This window comes from Chiloscyllium plagiosum, unplaced genomic scaffold, assembly GCF_037043375.1.
Source record: "Chiloscyllium plagiosum isolate Xiang-an unplaced genomic scaffold, Cpla_swu_hap1 HiC_scaffold_10, whole genome shotgun sequence".
NCBI lineage: Eukaryota > Metazoa > Chordata > Chondrichthyes > Orectolobiformes > Hemiscylliidae > Chiloscyllium > Chiloscyllium plagiosum.
In genome coordinates, this window is record NW_028270148.1 from 103,381,436 (window position 1) to 103,400,829 (window position 19,394).

At 38.4% G+C, this 19,394-nt stretch overlaps 1 protein-coding gene across 5 annotated transcripts in view; it reads left to right on the top strand.

Annotated features, from left to right (window-relative positions):
* kiz (kizuna centrosomal protein) overlaps positions 1-19,394 on the top strand; it is a 188,737-nt gene that overhangs the window by 116,240 nt on the left and 53,103 nt on the right. For all 5 annotated transcript variants that reach the window (XM_087991617.1, XM_087991614.1, XM_043696535.2 and 2 more), the window contains 3 exons: positions 650-812; positions 10,857-10,934; positions 13,176-13,272. In XM_087991617.1, coding sequence (XP_087847743.1) covers positions 650-812; positions 10,857-10,934; positions 13,176-13,272 — 338 coding nt within the window. The remainder of the gene's footprint in view (positions 1-649; positions 813-10,856; positions 10,935-13,175; positions 13,273-19,394) is intronic.

Genomic DNA, 19,394 nt, shown 5'->3' on the forward strand with positions numbered 1-19,394 from the left:
GAATGATAATGTATTACAAATCGTTATCACAATATAGTTATTTTTCAAAGTTAATTTATGATATATTAGTTTTTGATGTGTATGCCTCAAGCTTCATTTCATTCTCTGTAAAATTTGAGAAGTGAAGGGAATTGAGCATTTTATTTTGTGGTTTTTGTAAAAATTCTTTGATGTGATTGACTACTTACCCTGCTTTACAAAACAGCTGAATCTTCTATGACATGATGGTTGTGTTCTTGTGCAACCCCGCATTATAGAAAAATCGTGCTTTAGAAACAGCGCTTAAAGTGTTGGCGATGTAATCGTGTTACAGCCAACACATGTTTTAAATAGTGTCCTCAATTCATCAATCGTGTTGCAGTGAATACGTGTTAATGCAATGTATGTTATAGCAGAACAACCTGTACTCGACATCCTCTTGATTTTTGCATCATTCAAACTAACATTGGGAATGTTGAAACCCATGCCAAAGATCTTTGTGGGCAATTGCTTCAAAGTCAGCACATGGGTTTTTCAACAATTGATAGTAGTTACATGGAGCTTTTAGGATAATGGTTATTAATTGATGTCAAAATAGTTACATTTTCCTAATTGTTCTGAGACTATGTAGCACTTTCTTTTTCTCTTATCAATTTTAATTGCTAATCAGGCAACCGCATTATTGAAGAAGATCCTTCCAAAAGATATTGAAAAACAGTCTTTTCCAAGCGATGACTCATCTTGCAGCTTACCATCCAGTTTCAATGATGACTTAGAAATTAAACCAGGAGTTCCTGTGCTGAGCTTTGACCTAAGTATTACCAAACAGCAAGGTAGGTTCGGTGTAGAAGCTATCAATTGAGTGAGTACAGTGTTTAAAAAAATGCAATGTTTAGAAGAATAATATTATAAGTGTAAACATCTCAGGTAACTTCTGTGCTACTAAAGCAATGGTGGTATTGCCTGTTCCCATTCTTCTTTATACACTGCAAGGTAGTAGACATGCTGTTTCTGGGATACCCCATATGTACCTTTGACAGAGTGCTGAGAGGATCACATGTAAGTTGGGACCTTGGTATGGCTACTTCTGTTCAATAGCCAAAGTATCTGTGTTTGTCCTTTTGGGTCATAATTGCTGTCCACTTTAAACAATCCCATAGTCATGGGGGAAGGCATGATGAGCCTGAGGAATTTTTATTATCAGTTTCTATTATGAGACCTTTTGCAATTTTGATCCTCAAAGAGAGCTGTCTTAAGGTTGGCACATGTTCTAAACATACTATCCAACCGATAGCAGTTGTGAGGCCCACCTAGGAATTTAACTCTGTAATGAAACCTGGACTGAGATAATTGGCCTCCAACAATCTCAACTATTGTTCTTTGTGGAGGGGTTTCTCTAACCATAGAAGAGTTTTCACTGTTTAATAAGGGTTTTTTAAAAAACTAGATATGGTTAAATGTTGTCTTAATATCGAGGTTAATCACTCTTCACTTCTTGTGTTCATATTTTGACCAAAGTTCTAGTGAACCAAATGGCTCTTGATGAGTCCAATCTGAGCATCATTGACCTGGTGATAGTAAGAAAAACATAGCAGGTACAACTGAGCTATGTGTGCCTTCAGCACATTCTGATTCTATGCCGAGGCTTCAAATGAATCATTTGTTCATTTTTATTTCTGTTCTTGTAATCAATTGATACACTTAGTCACTTGTGCGGTCAGATCGTGGGGAAATTAAGGGTCAGTTGCATTGGTCACGCATCTGTTCGACTGGGCCAGGGAAGCCTGCCTCATGCTCCATATGAGATCAATGAAGCAGTTTGGATTTTACAAAAATCTGGCACAGTTTACTGGTGCCGGCTCTCAAGCTTTTTAAAATGAAATTTAAATTCTCAAGCTGCCATTGTTGATTTTGAGCACAAATTCAGTACATTTTAAGATCAGGCCTTTGGATGACTGGACTCACAAAGAAACAAACAGACTGAACTTAGAACCATCAAGGTTACTCATATCTCTTGCACTAACTTTGTTGATAATGAAAAACATTCTGTAAATAAAAAAAGATAAAAGCTTTAAAAATGCAGAGATATTAGTTCATTAGTGCATATGAGAACAGTCTAGGAAAATTTGACACGACAGGCATACTAATCAAAGTAATTATGAAATGATTTTGTTCGTATTTAAATAGCTTAAGAACTTAAACGTTGCTTAAAGGAGACAAGAAATTGAAGATTTTCATCATATATTCATCAGGTCTAGGACACGAGGGAGATCTTATTGACAACCTTGTATTTAGATCCTCAGGCATTTACAAAGCTTGATGCTGTGATAAGATTTATCAAAATTATTCTGTGTGATAATGACTATCTGACCAAATCATCAGCCCTTGTATATCAAGAAGATTCATGAAAGGACAATGTCGACTATTTATCACCCAGTCTACCTCAGATTACCCTGGATGGAGAAGATTGTTCAGCTTTTGAAACTAACTGTCTCATGCTGATACTAGCTAGTAAACTCTTGAGTGATTTTCTTCTCTAATCAGATCCTGTTATCAAGTCAGAAAGGTATTTTCGACCACACGAATGAGAAGCCCTTTATCAGGAATGTTGTGGGAGAAAGGGGGCTGAGAGATAAATAGGAGGGTGGGGTGAAGTAGCTGGGAAGGCAACAGGTAGATACAGGTGGGGGGGTGTTTGGTGATAGATTGGAGGGGAGGGTGGAGCAGGTAGGTGGGAAGGAAAATGGACAGGTAGGACAGTTCAAGAGGGCGGTGCCGAGTTGGAGGGTTTGGTTTGGATGAGGTGGGCAAGGGGAGATGAGGAAACTGGTGAAGTCGACGTTGATGCTGTGTGGTTGGAGGGTCCCAAGGCGGAAGATGAGGCATTTTTCCTCCAGGTGTCAAGTGGCTTGGATTGGCAGTGAAGGCAGCCCAGGACTTTGCATGCTCTTGGCAGAGTGGGAAGGGAAGTTGAAGTGGTCGGCACATGGCAGTGAAGCTGTTTGGTGCATGTATCCCAGAGATGTTCCCTGAAATGTTCCACGGGTTGGCGTCCTGTCTCCCCAATATAGAGCAGACCACATCAAGAGCAATGTATACAGTTGATGAGGTGTTTGGATGTGCAGGAAAATCTCTGCTGGTTGTGGAAGAAACCTCTGGGGCCTTGAGCGGAGGTGAGGGGAGAGGTGTAGGCGCAGGATTTATACCTCTTGCGGCGGCAAGAGAAGGTACCAAGGGGGAGGAGGGGCATGGACTTAACATTGGACTTGCGGAGGAAATGGTCTCTGCGGAATGCTGTTAGGGTGAGGATGATATATCTCTGGTGGTTGGGTTTGATTGTTGGTGGCGGAAATGGCGGAGGATAATGTGCTGTATCTGGAGATTAGTGGGTTGGAAAATGAGGACCGGGGGGTTCTATCCCTGTTGCATTTAGAGAGGTGTGGTTCAAGGGCAGAGGTGCAGGAGGTGGATCAGATGTGCTGGAGGGCATTGTTGATCACGTGGGAGGGGAAATTGCAGCCCTTGAAATAGGAAGCTATCTGTGATGTCCTGAAGTGGAATTGCTCCTCCTGGGAGCAGATACAGTGGAGGTGTGAGAATTGGGACTAAGGGATAACATTTTACAAGCGGCGGGGTGGGAGGAGAAGTAGTCCAGGTAGCAATGGGCATCGGTGGGTTTGAAGTAGACGTCCATGTTGAGTCGGTCACCGGAGATGGAGACAGAGAAGTCCAGGGAGGGGAGGGATGTGTCCGAGATGGTCCAGGTGAACTTGAGATCAGGGTGGAAGGTGTTCGTGAAGTTGATGAACTATTCAATCCCACCCTCCTATTTATCTCTTAGCTTCCCCCCCCCCCCACACCCATTCCTGATGAAGGGCTTATGCCCGAAACGTCAATTCTCGGATGCTGCCTGACCTGTAGTACCTTTCCAGCACCACACCTTTTGACTCTGATTTCGAGCATCTGCAGTCCTCACTTTCTCGTGTTTCAAATTAATCATATACTCTATTCCAAAATGATGGCCCTGATTTTGCAGTTGTAGTGATGTCAAACCTATCTCAGGTTGCCCTGGGAAGCCAACAACAACTTATGTCTGAACATATTAAATGTGTAAATCCAGGAATTGCCTTGTGATCCCATTGATTTAGTGCTTAAATTTAACTTTGGGAAAGTTGCCGCAAAGGTTGCTAGACATCTGAGCAGCATTCGTTAATGTCAGTAACAAGAGTTGTTGTTTTACCTCTGACATACATAAGCTGAACTTATTTTAAAAAATAAATTCAACTGATTTATCTTAGAATGAACAATTGTTAACGCCTTGATGTAGCTCCATAGGAAAACTGTTCCATAGATTCATCACTTTCTTGCTAAAATATATTTTCTGCAAATTAGCTTTGAATTTATTCCTTGTCAAGTGAGATCATATTCTCAGCTTTTATTATTCAGTATATAGTGGAATAGCTTGTCATGGTCTATATTAACTGGCATGTGGTGCTATACATAATTTCAGCCTCCTTGGGGTAGAGAGAAGTTGAACTATTGACATTCTTATTCTGCTCACCTAAAATTCAAGCTGCAGTCTAAATATCTATGCTGTACGAAATATATGGGTGGCATGGTGGCTCAGTGGTTAGCACTGCTGCCTCACAGCGCCAGAGACCCAGGTTCGATTCCAGCCTTGGGTGAACGATGTGTGTGGAGTTTGCACATTCTCCCTGCGTCTGCGTGGGTTTTCTCCGGGTGCTCCTGTTTCCTCCCACAGTCCAACAATGTGCAGGTGAGGTGAATTGGCCATGCTAAATTGCCCATAGTGTTAAATGGATTAGTCAGAGGGAAATGGCTCTGGGTGGGTTATTCTTTGGAGGATCGGTGTTGACTTGTTGGGCCGAAGGGCCTGTTTCCACACTGTAGGGAGTCTAATCCATTTAATACGCATATAATGTACCCCTGTATGGTGTCAGCAATGAACAAGCACAACTAAATAGAAGGAAAGAGACACCATTTTAGTAGTTACTCTTTAAGTTTCTTGGCTAATATTTTTCTGCAAAATGATAGAAACCAGATTTGAACTTTATATTCATATTATACAGAGTCTGTACAATTTGAGAAGAGGAGACTATTGTCTGGGGATTATTGTCAGTTGTTCTATCTTGAAATGAAATGTATGTGAACAGTTTTGACAAACTTGAGATAAAATAATAGGATTATTCATTATCACACGTTTATTCAATATTTTTAAAGTGGAGTTGGAGAAAAGTCTATTATGTCGTCATGATCCCAAGTTTAGAAGCTGAGCAACAGTGATCATTAAGAAATATAGTTTAAAAGGTAACAGCAGGGTTAAGTAATGTGAAAGAGGTTGAAAATTTGTAAGTGACACTGATGCACCTTCAAAACATCTAATATTGATGCACTCAAACTATATAGAGTCAGGAAAGGTTCAAAAATAATTGTATGGATCCTCATGCCATTTGGAGTTATCTTGCTGTCTACCCCTTCGCATTGTATTCTGTGGAGCAAGTTGACAGATCAAGAGTAGCAGGAGTGTGGTTGTGGGAATGGGATATGAACTGTGACAGCAGGATTCTACTAAATATTTCTGTCCCTGTCCCTCTTAAAAAGGGACAACGTATTGAGTGTTTTTTTTGAAGCTGTAATAGTGTTCTTATCTGCCATTTACTGCCCCAATTTAACCATATTGTATCTATTCAGTGCAATCAATGGACTTGGAACTTTTACAGTTAAATTTTAGTTTGATTTTATATACATGTGCTGTGTAATCACATTTTCAGCTCATTCCAAAATTCCCCAATTAGATATCCTCACTCTGTTCCTGGTTCACTTCACTACAAGTCAACACTGCAGCAGATTGTTCAGATTTACAGGAAAATCTAATATTATTAATCTACTAAATTCATGCCTGTCTTGTACAGGACTTTTGGGAGGCATATAATTTGAGGAATTTTGTTTTTTTTTCTAGCAAAATAATTCAGCCACACTGCTTGAAAGTGCATTCTGATGAACTATTAAACTACAAGAAAAAGTAAATAAATATGATTATGATCCAAAGATCTTCAGAAATACAGATTTCACCTTGATTTGCTCAATTTTTTTATCATACTTTGACCACTACTGATGAGCTGTAATAATCATAACAGCTAGAATGAACAGTTATCCTCTTGTCCTTCAACGTACAATGAAGTTTGGATCACACTTTAATTACATTTATATTTGTTAATTTCTTGTAAAAACAATATTTCACTCATGAAAAATATGAGAAAACATGTTAACTTAATAAGGATAATTGGATGGATATAACAGTGTGGACCTGTCAGTATCTGAAAGACAGTGGAACCGTGCAAATGAATCTGGTCCTCACTGTTAGTTCCAATCAGTTTTAAAAGAAAGGCATCATAATGTTATGTCTTCACAAGATTTTAGATGTAATTAACATTCTACTAATGCAGAAAAATGCTTCATATAATGCTTCTGATTTTCTAATTTGTTTTCATGCTTCAAGCAGAGCCAGTACAATTAGTTTTAAATGTTTGAGCATATATCAAACATCTAAGTAAAGGGTCCTTGTACAAGTTATATTTTGGCTGTTTTATATTTAATCTCATTTTGAGGTCATTATACAATTTAGTTCATTCAATTGATGCCAGATGTAATGGTGTGGCATTTTTTGTGCATTATGATGAATCCTTGTTTTAATTTGTGATATTAATTATATAGACTATATGGTTTGTGAAAACTCCTTAATTTGCTCTCATTAAGTTTGGAGAGCAGAAGGATGTGCAATGAACAAACCTTCTAACAGCAATATTTTTGTTTATTTATTATCTGTGAAATTTTTACAACACACATCTGTAACATAGAAGATGACTGCTAATAGCTCTTTTAAGTATCGTGCTAATTGTGCACTGCAGCTGCTTGGTATTAGAATCTCCTCTTCTGATTGTAAATTTGAAACAGTTTTGCTTTAGAACTAGGTGAAAAGAAAAAAAAGAGTTGAAAGTTGGAAATTCACAGCTACTTGATCAGTGATAGAAAAAGAAAATTAGAAACATAAATTAGAAAATTATTCATGAATTATTTCAGTAATCAACTAATTTGCGTTTAAGGATCAAGTGCTTGTGTATTCCCATCTCTCAATATCAAGGAATTGTTGGTTAAAAGAGAAAATATGCTTGTGATTTCTTTTCCAATTAAATGCTTTGTATTATAGAGTCATCGAGGTCTACAGCATAGAAAAAGGCCATTTTGCCTATAGAGTCCATGCTGGTCAAAAACAACCACTTAACTATCCTAATTCCATTTTCCAGCACCTGGCCCAAAGCCTTATATGCTTTCGTATCACAAGTGTGCATCTAAATGCTATGTAAATGTTCGGAGGGTTTTTGTCTCTATCACCCTTTCAGGCAGTGTGTTGAAGATTTCCACCACCTCCTGGATGCAAATATTTCTCCTCACGTCCTCTCTAAACTTCTTGACCCTTACCTTAATTCTATGCCCCCTTGTTATTGATTGCACCACCAAGGGGAAATGTTCCCCTTGATCTATCCTGTCTGTATATAACAATCATGTCCCTTCTCAATCTCCTTTGCTCTGAGGAAAACAACTTCAGTCTATCCAATCTCACTTGGTAACAACATTATCCAGCCCAGATAACATCCTGTTAAATGCCCTCTGCACCCTCTTCAGCACAATCACACTCCTCCTGTAATGTTCCTGTGGTTCCAGCATTGCCTCCCTGCACTTAAACTCTCTGCGTCAGTTGATAAAAATGGGTATCCCACATAATTCCTCATCACCTTATCTCCTTGCTTAATTCATTCATGGAATGTGGATGTTGCTGGTTAGGCCAGCATTTGTTACACATCCATAAACTATCTGTCCTGCTACCTTAAAGGACTGATGGATTTACACACCATGGTTTGCCTGATCCTTGGTGCTTCCCAGAGTCCTACCGTTCATCATGACTAAATCTTGAATCCTCTAGAATGCTTTAACTGTTCAATCTTCATTGTCATCATTCACACTTGTTACACAAAGGATTCATTGAGACTACTCTGAGCTGCTGCATCACTGCCTTACTTGGGAATTGTACTGTCTCGGATCATAAGACCCTACAATGGATAGTGAGGACAGCTGAGAAGATCATCGGGGTCTCTCTTCCCTCCAGTACAGACATTTACACCACATGCTGCAACCCAAAGGCTAACAGCATTGTGGACGACCCCACACATCCTTCATTCAAATTCTTCTCCCTCCTGCCATCTGGCAGAAGATACCGGATATTCGCCGTCTCACGGCCAGACTGTGCAATGGTTTGTTCCCTCAAGCCATCAGGCTCCTTAACACTGTATGATCATGCTGTATTCCATTTGCAGTTTTCAGACAACTTTTTGAATTGCTGCTGAAATAATGTTTTATTAATGGTCATTGTTACATTGTTATTTGTCCACCACTGTGCTGATTGTCTTGTCAGGAATGACTGTGCTGTCTTGCATGTTTTGCATTTTTCTATGCACTTTATGCTGCCCTGTGTCTGACTGCGTTCTCATGTAGTCTGTGTGTTCATATAGTACCTTGATCCTGGAGGAATGCTGTCTCATTTTTATTTTACCAGCTGCATGTGGTAGAAACGAAAAATAAAGTTAAACTACTCTACTTTCATGTGAACATTTGACATTAAAACAACCTTTGTTAGTGTTTATAGTTCAAATCTTGTATGTAAACGGTTGCCAGTGAGAATGCAGGTCCAGACTCTGACCACAAGATGACATTGTAGAGTGACATTTCTGAAGTTTTCCTCTTAGTTCATTCCAATTTTCAGCTGTTTGCCCAGCTGAATAGGGTATTTCCCCGATAGAATCTTCAGTCAGAAGGATGATATTTCATTCTGGGCTATTGAAGTCCACTACAAAGTTAATTATGGGCTGAATTGACAAGGTCTGCTATTGGTTGTGGAAGTGGCTTTTTTTTAATATGAATTTTTACCAAAGCAAATGAAATAGAGCAGGATTCGCCAGCTTGGCGCCTCAAACTTGCTAATCAGCTCTCATCTTTTGTGCCAGCTCAGCAGTTAACTTGCCGATATTTCAAAAATCTTTTTTTTAAATATAATCATTGATCCCTCTGATTGAGAATTCCAGGCATTTGCTGCACTTCTGGAGAAGAAATTTCTTTGTGTCTTAGTTTTAATTGAATTTCCCTTTATTTTGTAACTATGTTCTACACCTATGCTTAACACTTACGTTTTTAACATGTTGGTGTTTTGTTCTGTAAAAACTGTAGAATTATAGGCAGTGGCTCAGTGGCTAGCACTGCTGCCTCACAGCGCCAGGGACCCGGGTTCAATTCCAGCCTCGGGTGACTGTCTGTGTGGAGTTTGCACATTCTCCCAGTGTCTGTGTGGGTTTCCTCCGGGTACTCCGGTTTCCTCCCACAACCCAAAGATGTGCAGGTCAGGTGAATTGGCCATGCTAAATTGCCCATAGTGATAGGTGCATTAGTAGGGAGTAGGGGAATGGATCTGGATTGGTGACTCTTCGGAGGGTCTGTGTCGACTTGTTGGGCTGAAGGGCCTGTTTCCACACTGTAGGGAATCTAATCTAATCTAACCAAACATATTATATTTCCAAATAATATTTGGTCAAAACAGTCAGAATGTGTCAGTTTATAAAAGTTTAATTTCTTCATCTCATTTGTAACTGTAAAGCTTAAAGATGAGGAAAAATACCATCAAGTAATTGGAAAGGTCAACCACTGGCCCGCTGCTCATAACATTGTGACTGGTTTCCCTGTTTTGTCATCTCACCATGTCAATGTGCAGCATTGACTAACGGCACATCTTCACCCAGGTCTTATAAACTGCTGACTGATAAAGCTTCATTGAATATGAGGAGTTGGGAAAATAGCTGGTGAGGCAAAAGAGCCTCCTGTAGAATATGTAAGCATTTACTTATTTTAAATCTTTTGTTTGTTCCATCCAAAATTATTTTCGTGATTTAAATCCAAAGTTTGCTCACTATCAACACTGTGTTAGAAAATAAATACTTGTCACCTGAAAGCTGACCAAAAAGTCACATGACCTACATTTCTATATTCTCCAACGTGACCTATTTGGTTCCTGCAGCAAGTTAAATTCTTGAATACAAATAAGAGACAAAAGATGCCGGAAACTGTCATGCCAGGTCTCTTGCTTTTTTTTGTCTTTCTGGTATTTTCATGGTTTTCTCACTGATGGGAGAGAATGCTTGAGTTTGAAATGGGTGGAACTATTGCAATTCTCTGCAACCAAGCTGAGATGAAGTGATCAAACCCCATGCCTTACTTTCCTCACTCGCCACTGGCTAGAAGAACTGGATTTTAAGTCATCTGGTCAGCCAGAAGAATTGGCGCCATGACATTGTGAAAGCCAGAATTAGTAAACATTCCCCTTTTCCAGGCCTAATGAAAAACTATTAAGGTTAGAGGTCTGCTTTCTTTTTGGACTACAACTAGAATAACTCATGGTCATCACTGTTGCAACAATACCCTGAAGCCTGCAGTAGTAAGTGAATTGGCACCTTTTTGCAGGTGTGAAATCTACCTGGGGTATGTTAGGCCAGGTTAATGACTTAAATCAACAAAAATGTGTGTGGGACATTTTTCGTGATTTGTCTTGGGCTCTGGTGTGAGGAGCGAGACTCAAGGTAATGAAAAATGCCCCTTAAATGGAAGCATTTTTTTTCTGCAACAATAAATACAGCTGATCATTGAGACAAAAAATTGGATTGGTACGTATTTTGGCTTATCTTCATACCAATTTGTCTGTTTCTGTTTTAGTATATTAAAGCTCAGATGATGTTTATTATTTTTGTAACTAACAGAAACAAGAGCTTATCAGCTGTTAAAGCTATCGGCAATGCAGAAGAATGAGAAGGATGTTTCTGATTTACATTCAGCAGGTAATTGCCAGTGTTTTTTTCATAAATCAATATACTAATTGTTTACAAAATTGTCCAATCAACCACGTAGCCCTTGTTTATGAAAAATATTGTGGCATGGAAAGTAGTTGATTTTTGTTTTGATTCTGTGTATAAGACCAAATTGAAGTCTTCAGATAATGATACTGTTACATAAATTGCTCCAATTATATTGCTTTTTTAAAAATAATCCATTTGAATTATATGTAAAGGAGCGCCTATATTCATGGGACAGCAGTGTATGGAATAAAACAGTGTTTAGCCTGTATCTGAGGGGAAACCCATTTTACTTGTGTACAAAAACATTTGCCTTTCACACCCCAAGTGATTTACTTATTGTACAACACAATTTTGTTTTGACTTATTAAATGTTATAAAAATGCTGTTGATTTTCATTCAAGTTCTGTTTTGCCACTTGGTGTGATGAGAGTACTTACTATGTACTCAAATCTTGCCGGAATAAATACTCTCAGCTCTTTAAACTGTCCAAAACTGCTATGAATCTAAAAGGGTTTTCCAGGCAAGCTGCTTTGTTTTACTATGACATACTTTATTGCTACTCCTCTTAAGTGTATACTTCTGATAAGTGTATACAAATAGTGGGAATCAGCTACACACTTAACTAGAGTATGTTGTAGTTATCTTTGAGAGTTTCATTAATATTATTAAACTGTGACAGGTCGAGAACTATTTTTTTTCTTTGAAATGCAAAAAAAAACTGCGATTGTCATAAGTTTTGTGGTGAAACAAATGATTACATTCTGAACTTCATGCAGCTGGTAAGAATGTTTTTATAAAAGATCAGCCTTAGGAAACAATTACAGGAATTAGTTCATGATTCCATGGAAAAACAAACTTGACTTTTACATCCTGCCCACTTGTTTATACCTTTTATGATAACAAAGAACAGATTTTGCAGTCTGGAGAGAAGGACTAGTGCGAATTAGCAGAACTGCTCCTATATTTTAATTTTCCATTGTGTATATAAACATAAGAACCTAAAGGATATGATTACAACACAAACACTAGCAATGAACATCTTGCACTAGAACAACCCAAGATGAAAAGTGAATGATGGGAATTAACAATTACTTCACCAATATTATGAGTTGTGTAGACACATGATAAATGATCCTTTTAACGATTTTCAAGTGAATATTCCACTACTATGTTACACGGTAAAGTCTCATTCAAAATAGTTTGATTAAACATTATTTCACTTTTAACGTTGGTAAATTCATGGAAATTATATTCTGGCTGAGCCTCATGAGATTTATTGAACTTCATTTTCTGTATCACCAGATTGGTGCCTTCCCGGCTCCCTGACCCCCAGGTCATGGCCTGTATCCTCACCCATCTCCACTTCTGACTTCCACGTTGTGACCCCATCTTCCTCCTGAACTCATCCATGTGACTCTTCTATTTTGTTTCCATTCAAGATCCAGATTGAATCTGAAGCCAGAGCTCTGATATCAAAGAAGTGAGAGTTCTGATGGTGCAGAAATCTCATTGCCCTTATTGCAAGCCCCCACTGTCAATAAGGATTCAGGAGAGGGAAGCAGCATTTTAAAAAATGGATTGTAAAAGGCTCAGTATTTCTGAATTATTTGCAATTCCACAGCATTGGAGCTCCAGCTTCAGATTGAATCTGGTTCTTGAACAAAAAAATATATTCAGGCTGCATGGTGACTCAGTGGTTAGCACTGCTGCCTCACAGCACCAGGGTCCCAGGTTCAATTCCAGCCTCGAGTTCGCACATTCTTTCCATGTCAGCGTGGGTTTTCTCCGGGTGCTCCGGTTTCCTCCCACAGTCCAAAAATGTGCAGGTTAGGTGAATTGGCCATGCTAAATTGCCCATAGTGTTAGGTGCATTAGTCAGAGTGAAATGGGTCTGGGTGGGTTACTCTTCAGAGGGTTGGTGTGGACTGGTTGGGCCAAAGGGCCTGTTTCCACACTGTAGGGAATCTAGTCTCATCTAAACACTCGGAAATTAAATAATCTAAAAAAAGGTTCCGTTAGAGGGTATGATGTTGAATATTTCTTTTTTTTTCCTGATCAGTGATGTAATACGGAACTAATGACAGTTCCAACATTCTTTCCTGTGGAAACTACATAAAACTGCTTCACATAAGTCATGATTTTTAGGAATGCAGCCCCATAACATCAAGTAGAGAACTTAATGTATTGTGTAACTGTTTGGCCTTGTTCTTTGTGTTGTTCGAGGTACGAGCAAGGAGAATTGCAGCAGGAAGGCAAAAAATGATAATGAAGTTCAAGATAATTTTGAAACTGGTTCAAGTGAAGAAAGTCCACAGTTAAGGTAAGGTGATTGTAATTAAATGTAAAAATTATCATAATTATGAATACTTTTAATTAGGAAAGCTTCATCATTGGTCACTTTTTATATGAATGTTAGGAACTGAAAAGCGTGTTATATAGTTTGACAAACATTCTGAGATGTAGTGCCTGTATTGTCAACTGAAGTATAAATCCTGGGATTCATTCTTTGGAAATGATAATTTATTTAATTATTCGCAACATCTCCCACTTGTAGAAATCAAAACTAGTAATCACAACATTCAACAAATGTGAATTACAAACCTTGTTCCAAACACCTTTTAAAGGTGCATTTTCATGGAAGCAATGTTTTTGAATTAAATTAATTGTTATTGTTTATACCTCTATATATGTGGTATTTGTAAGCTATTGTTGATTTACATTGTAATTGGTCAGTTTAATGAGATGTCCACCATTTAATCTGTGTATTTAACTCACAATATCACAGCCCATAAAATCTTTTTGAAGAGTAATCTTTGCAATTTATACATATGACCCTTGATAGATTGTAGCAATCGTAATTAATAAAAAATCATACTTAAAATTCTAACAAACAAAGAATAGACTGATTTTGTACAATGGTGACAGTTGAAATTAATCTTCCTTTTCAAGTCTCTTACTCCACTGATTGTGGGATGAAGCTTCGCAGTTGGAATGTAACATGAGAAAATGTGACATTATGCACTTAGGAAGTTAAAATAGAAGAGCTGAATATCATTAAAATGGAAAAAGACTGCACCACAGAGTTGGGGTGCTCACACAGGAATAACATAAAGCTAGAATCGTAGAGTCATAGAGTCCCACGGCACGGAGACAGGCCCTTTAGCCCAAACTGGTGCATGCCTACCAAAATGTCCATCAACACTAAACCCATTTCCCTGTACTTGGCCCATATCCTTCTAAACCTTTCTTATAATTGTATTTGTCCAAATGCCTTTTAAATATTGTTAATGTACCTGCCTCCACCACTTCCTTTGGCAGCTAATTAGATAAATGTACCACCCTCTGTGTAAAAAAGTTGCCCCTCAGGTTCTCTTTTATTCTTTTTTTCTCTAACCTTAAACTGATGCCTTCTAGTCTTTGATTTCCCATTCCTGGGAAAAAGATTGAGTGCATTTACCCTATACATGCCTCTCATGATCTTACATAATTCCATAAGATTCCCCCAATCTCCTACGCTCAAAAGAAAAAAGTCCTAGCTTGTCCAACTGCTCCCTATAACTCAGACCATTGAGTCATAGAGTCAGAGAGGCTGAATAGACTGGAACTATTTCCTTGGAGCATCAGAGGGTGAGGGGTGACCTTATAGATGTTTACAAAATCATGAGGGGCATGAATAGGATAAATATGTTCCCTGGGTGGGGGGCAGGAGATTTAGGGTGAAAGGGGAAAGATTAAAAAGGGACCTGAGGGGCAACTATTTCACGCAAAGGGTGATTCGTGAATGGAATGAGCTGCCAGAGGAAGTGTGGAGGTTGTTACAATTACAGCACTTAAAAGGTATCAGATGGGTATATGAATAGGAAGGGTATAGAGGGATATGAGCCAAGTGCTGGCAAATGGCCTGGCAACATCTTTGTAAATTTCTATATTTCAAGGGAACCGGAATATAGAAACAGAGACCTCTTGCTAAAACTCTACAACGCACTAGTCAGATCACAATAAGAATATTCTGAGCAGTTTTGGTCCCTTGATCTAAGGAAAGATATAGTGGCATTGGAGGCAGTCCAGAGAAGGTTCACAGAGTTGGGTATGGAAGAATTTTCTTGAGGAGAAATTGAATAGATTGAATTTGCGCTTGTTGAAGTTTAGAAGAATGACAGGAGACCTTATTAAAACACCTAAGATTCTTGAGTATTTGACAGAGTTAATGCAGAGAAATTGTTTCCCCTTGTGGGAGCGTCTCTGATCAGAGGGCATAATCCCAGCAAAAGAGAGAAAATAAAGATGAGGATGAATTTTTTTCTCGCTGAGTGTGGTGAATCTGTGTAATACTTTATTGTAGAGGGCTGTGAAAGCATAACCAGAACTGCGATATAGGGATTTTTAATCAGTAAGGGAACCGAGGGTATCAGGGAAAAGGCAGGTAAATGTGTTGAGGATTATTAGATCAGTCATGAACTCATTGATTGGCAGAGCAGACTTGATGGGCGATTAAGCTATGTCTTATGTTTAAATTCATTATTTACAAAAGAATAGCATAACTCCCTGTTACATTGACCACCTTTACTTTTAACTGAAAAAAAAATAATAGTTGATGTTGGCTTACACCACATTCCAAAGTTAAAAAGTTAAATCAAATCTTTACTATTCTTATTCTCTGTCAATATCTATCTCTGGTAGTTAAGAATAAATTCTGTGCCATCTTTTCACCATTGTTATTATTAATTATTTTCATTCGGATAGATGGTACAAAAACAACACTCGAATTTGAGCTTCTGGATACTTTGAATGGGAATGGCATTTTATTTAGGGACGGAAGTACTGCCAGTGTATGCTTCCGTAGAAACATTTAGAAAGAATTATACAAGTTTGTCTCTCAGGAAAAGAGTTTTACAACAGTAGAAGTGAGTAAATAGATTGTCAGTAATGGCACAAGCAAGGTTTTTCATGGATAATCAAAAGAAAGAGTTACCTTAAACCCGTGAGATTATACACCCTAGCTTGTGACAAACATGGTTTTCCACTTGATGTTTATGTTCTTATATGATCTGGTATCTTGTTTATTTGCCTGACTCATCACTGAAAAATCCCAAAAGTTGGTGACACATTGCAAGCACCTCGCATTAGACTGCCATTCTCTTTGAAAGAATAAGCAAAGTCTACTTAGTCTCCTCAGTGGAAGTTGTGAAAGATGATATCCTTGCATTTACCAATATTTAAATGGGCATAAACTGCATTGTACTTGCAGTGAAAGGATACATATTAAATCCAATGATAGGCAGTACTTTGCATTCATGCTATTGTTACAACACTGGGTGAACCCCTCTGCTAATTAAACCAAACATCCAGAAAAGCTCACCTTGCCTCATAATCTGCTCAAGTATGAGTAACAGAGAACTCCCAGATTACAGTATTTAAAGAAAAAATATCAATTTATTCTTTAACTCTAAAATTGAACATTAAATAAGAACTACTTACAACTCTACGCTTTCTTTCTCCTGGCTGCTTGTTATCTGCCTCCAACTCTATAACAATACGCTGTTCCACTAACCACCCATATTAAAATTATATTAACTTAATTTTCAAAACCAGTCAGTGGCGGTCGTCTCCACTGTCCTTTCTCTGGCTGGAAATCTATCTGGGTTGTCTTCGGTCTTTTATTTTAAAGATGTTTCTTATAAAAGCGGTATCTTTGATAGAGAGTGTTTTGCTCGGTTACTCTGGTGATGGCAGTTGGTCCTCAGTCTAGCTAACTCTCAAAATGCCAGCTTCTTTGTACCTGACATATTGGATCGTCTCATTGGTTCGATGTTGGCAAAACAGTAAAATTCAAATTTGATTGGGTTTTACTATCTTGGAGCATAATTTAAATTAGTGAAATTCAAATTGTTGTGAAAGCACGGCGACCAAAACTCAGATACTTGTTTCGCAGCCAAATATTACATATTTTCAATTTTCACATGACAGGTGCCTGCAAGATCTCAGTTCAAAACCACTTTCACTCTCTCTTAAAAGTACAGTACACGCCTTCGACTTCATAACACTGAATCTATTGACCCTTTCACAGTGTCACTGCAAATGATTCTTGTACAAAATGTCCGCTCCCAATTAAGCAATTGTAAATAGGGAATGGTTGAGTGATATGATAACGTATACAAGAATGTGATATTTTGACAGATATGTTTTCTTGTGTAACTTTTAAAATGAGGCACAATTCAGTAGATTAAAGTTTGTCTTCAGTTAAGCTTCATTCAATTTTCTTCAACCAATACGCGATGACAATCATTTTTCACTGCTGTTAATTTCCATTTTACTCTCTGCAACACTAACAAATGTACCTGTGACATCTAGTGGGGAAACATGGCACTGCAGAAATTTAATGTTATTCCTGTACTATATCAGATATTTAATCTTGTGTTATTAAGATCAAATCTCATCTACAATCAAAAAAGGGAAATCTGAACAAGGCTTCAACTGGATTCAAGGGTATAATTTTATGGTAAACCTGTTTAATTTATTTCCAATTATGATTTTAGAATTGTATTTCAAACTTGTGACTGCTACAATATTGTTACCAAGTCCAATGTCACGTTGCATATTCATTATCTCTTTCTGTACAGGTGAGCCATTTATAAGATTCTGAACAGGCTCTATACCAACTATAGTCTGAAGTGAATACTTCTAAAATGCCTGACAATGTACGTAAAGCTAAATTAAGTGCTCCCAGAGTGGAACCGTGTTCATGTGGTGTATGAGTCAGATAACTGAGGATATAGCATTGTGTCTCCATTAGAACTTTCTGGCAATCACCCACACTGCTTTTCAGTGTGGGTCCATTGCTGGAAACATGGCATGAGTAAATTTGCCTTGTCACTGTAGTTACATGAATGAGGTCAGCCTGATGGAGCTGATAGAATATGAATACCCTGACTGGGGCTGATAACATGGTCCGATCAGGAAGTTCTGGCTGACAGATAGAAATAGGAGTGTCAGGGGTTCTGTTCACTCGAGGAGCTGATTTTGAGTAAGCTTGGTCTGTGTCATGTCCTGTGCATATGTAAATAAAGATAGACTTGGTGATGGGATGCTAGTATTTGTCGAGTTACTTCAGTGGCGATGTAAGAAAAATGCGCCCCTGAAGAGGACCGCTCGCCGCAGTTGTCTTTGAGGTGGGATAAGCATTTTTGATATCATGCCACCATTTGACTCATTTCGATCCTGCCACTGAAAACTGGGCCCAATATATGGAAAGAATGCAATTTTTTTCCATGTAATTGACATTGGCGCAGATGAAAAGCTCCTGACAGCTTGTGGACCGCCACCTTTTTCAGTTATTAGGAGCCCAAGCCTTCTCTAATTCTCTAACTGGACCAGAAGCTACAGGCAAAAGAAGAGGCCTATATACCAGGACTTAGAGGAGGAAGGATGTAGTGATTAGAACGAGGTCAGTCAGGTGGACCTCATAGAATATCAGTTCCTTGATTGGGGCTGTTAACCTGAACCAATCAGGGAGCCCTGGCTGCCAGATAAAAACAGGGGTGCCAGGGTTCTGTTAAATCTCGGAGCTACCTCTGAGCTAGCTGGGTCCATGTCATGTGCTCTGAACATGTAAATAAAGGGTGTCTCGGTGATGGGATACTGGCCATTGTGGAGTTACTTCACTTATCTGTTATGCACTTCATAGAGTTACAACACTGCAGTGGACCCCTCTGTTAATTAAAGCAAAAACTGGGAAAAGCTCATCTTGCCTCGTAATCTGTTAATATATATGAGTGACAGAGAACTCCCAAATTCCAATATTTAAAGAAAATAATATCAATTAATTCTTTAAGTCTAAAAGTGAATAATAAACAACAACTATTCACAGCTCGAAGCAACCCCCTTTCTCTGAACTGCTTATTATCTTCCTCCGACTCTAAAACAATACACTGTTCCAATTAAACACGTAGTAAAATTACATTAACTTAATTTCAAAACCAAAGCTGTTGTCGTTGGTGCCTGTCTTCTTGTGGATGAAGATCTCCCTTCATCATCTTCTCTCTTTTTACTGTGAAGATGTTTCATATGAAAAGGTACCTTTGATAGGGAGTATTTCGATGGCAGTTATTCACTCAATGGCAGTTACTCTGTCTGACTTTCAAACTGCCTGCCTTTTTCATACCCCCAGAATCGGATCATTGGTTCGATGTCGGCAAAAACAATATATTCAAACTCAATTGAGTTTTAATATCCTGGGGAATAATTTAAACTGGTTAAATTCAAATTATTGTCAAAATAGCAACCAACTCAGGTGTCTATTTCACTACCAAATGTTATATATTTTCAATTTTCCAGTACACTCAGACTGCCAGCTAGTCATATGGCAGGTGCTTGTAAGCTCTCAGTGCAAAACAACATTCACACTTTCTTAGAAGTATAGTACACACCTTCAACTTCAGAACA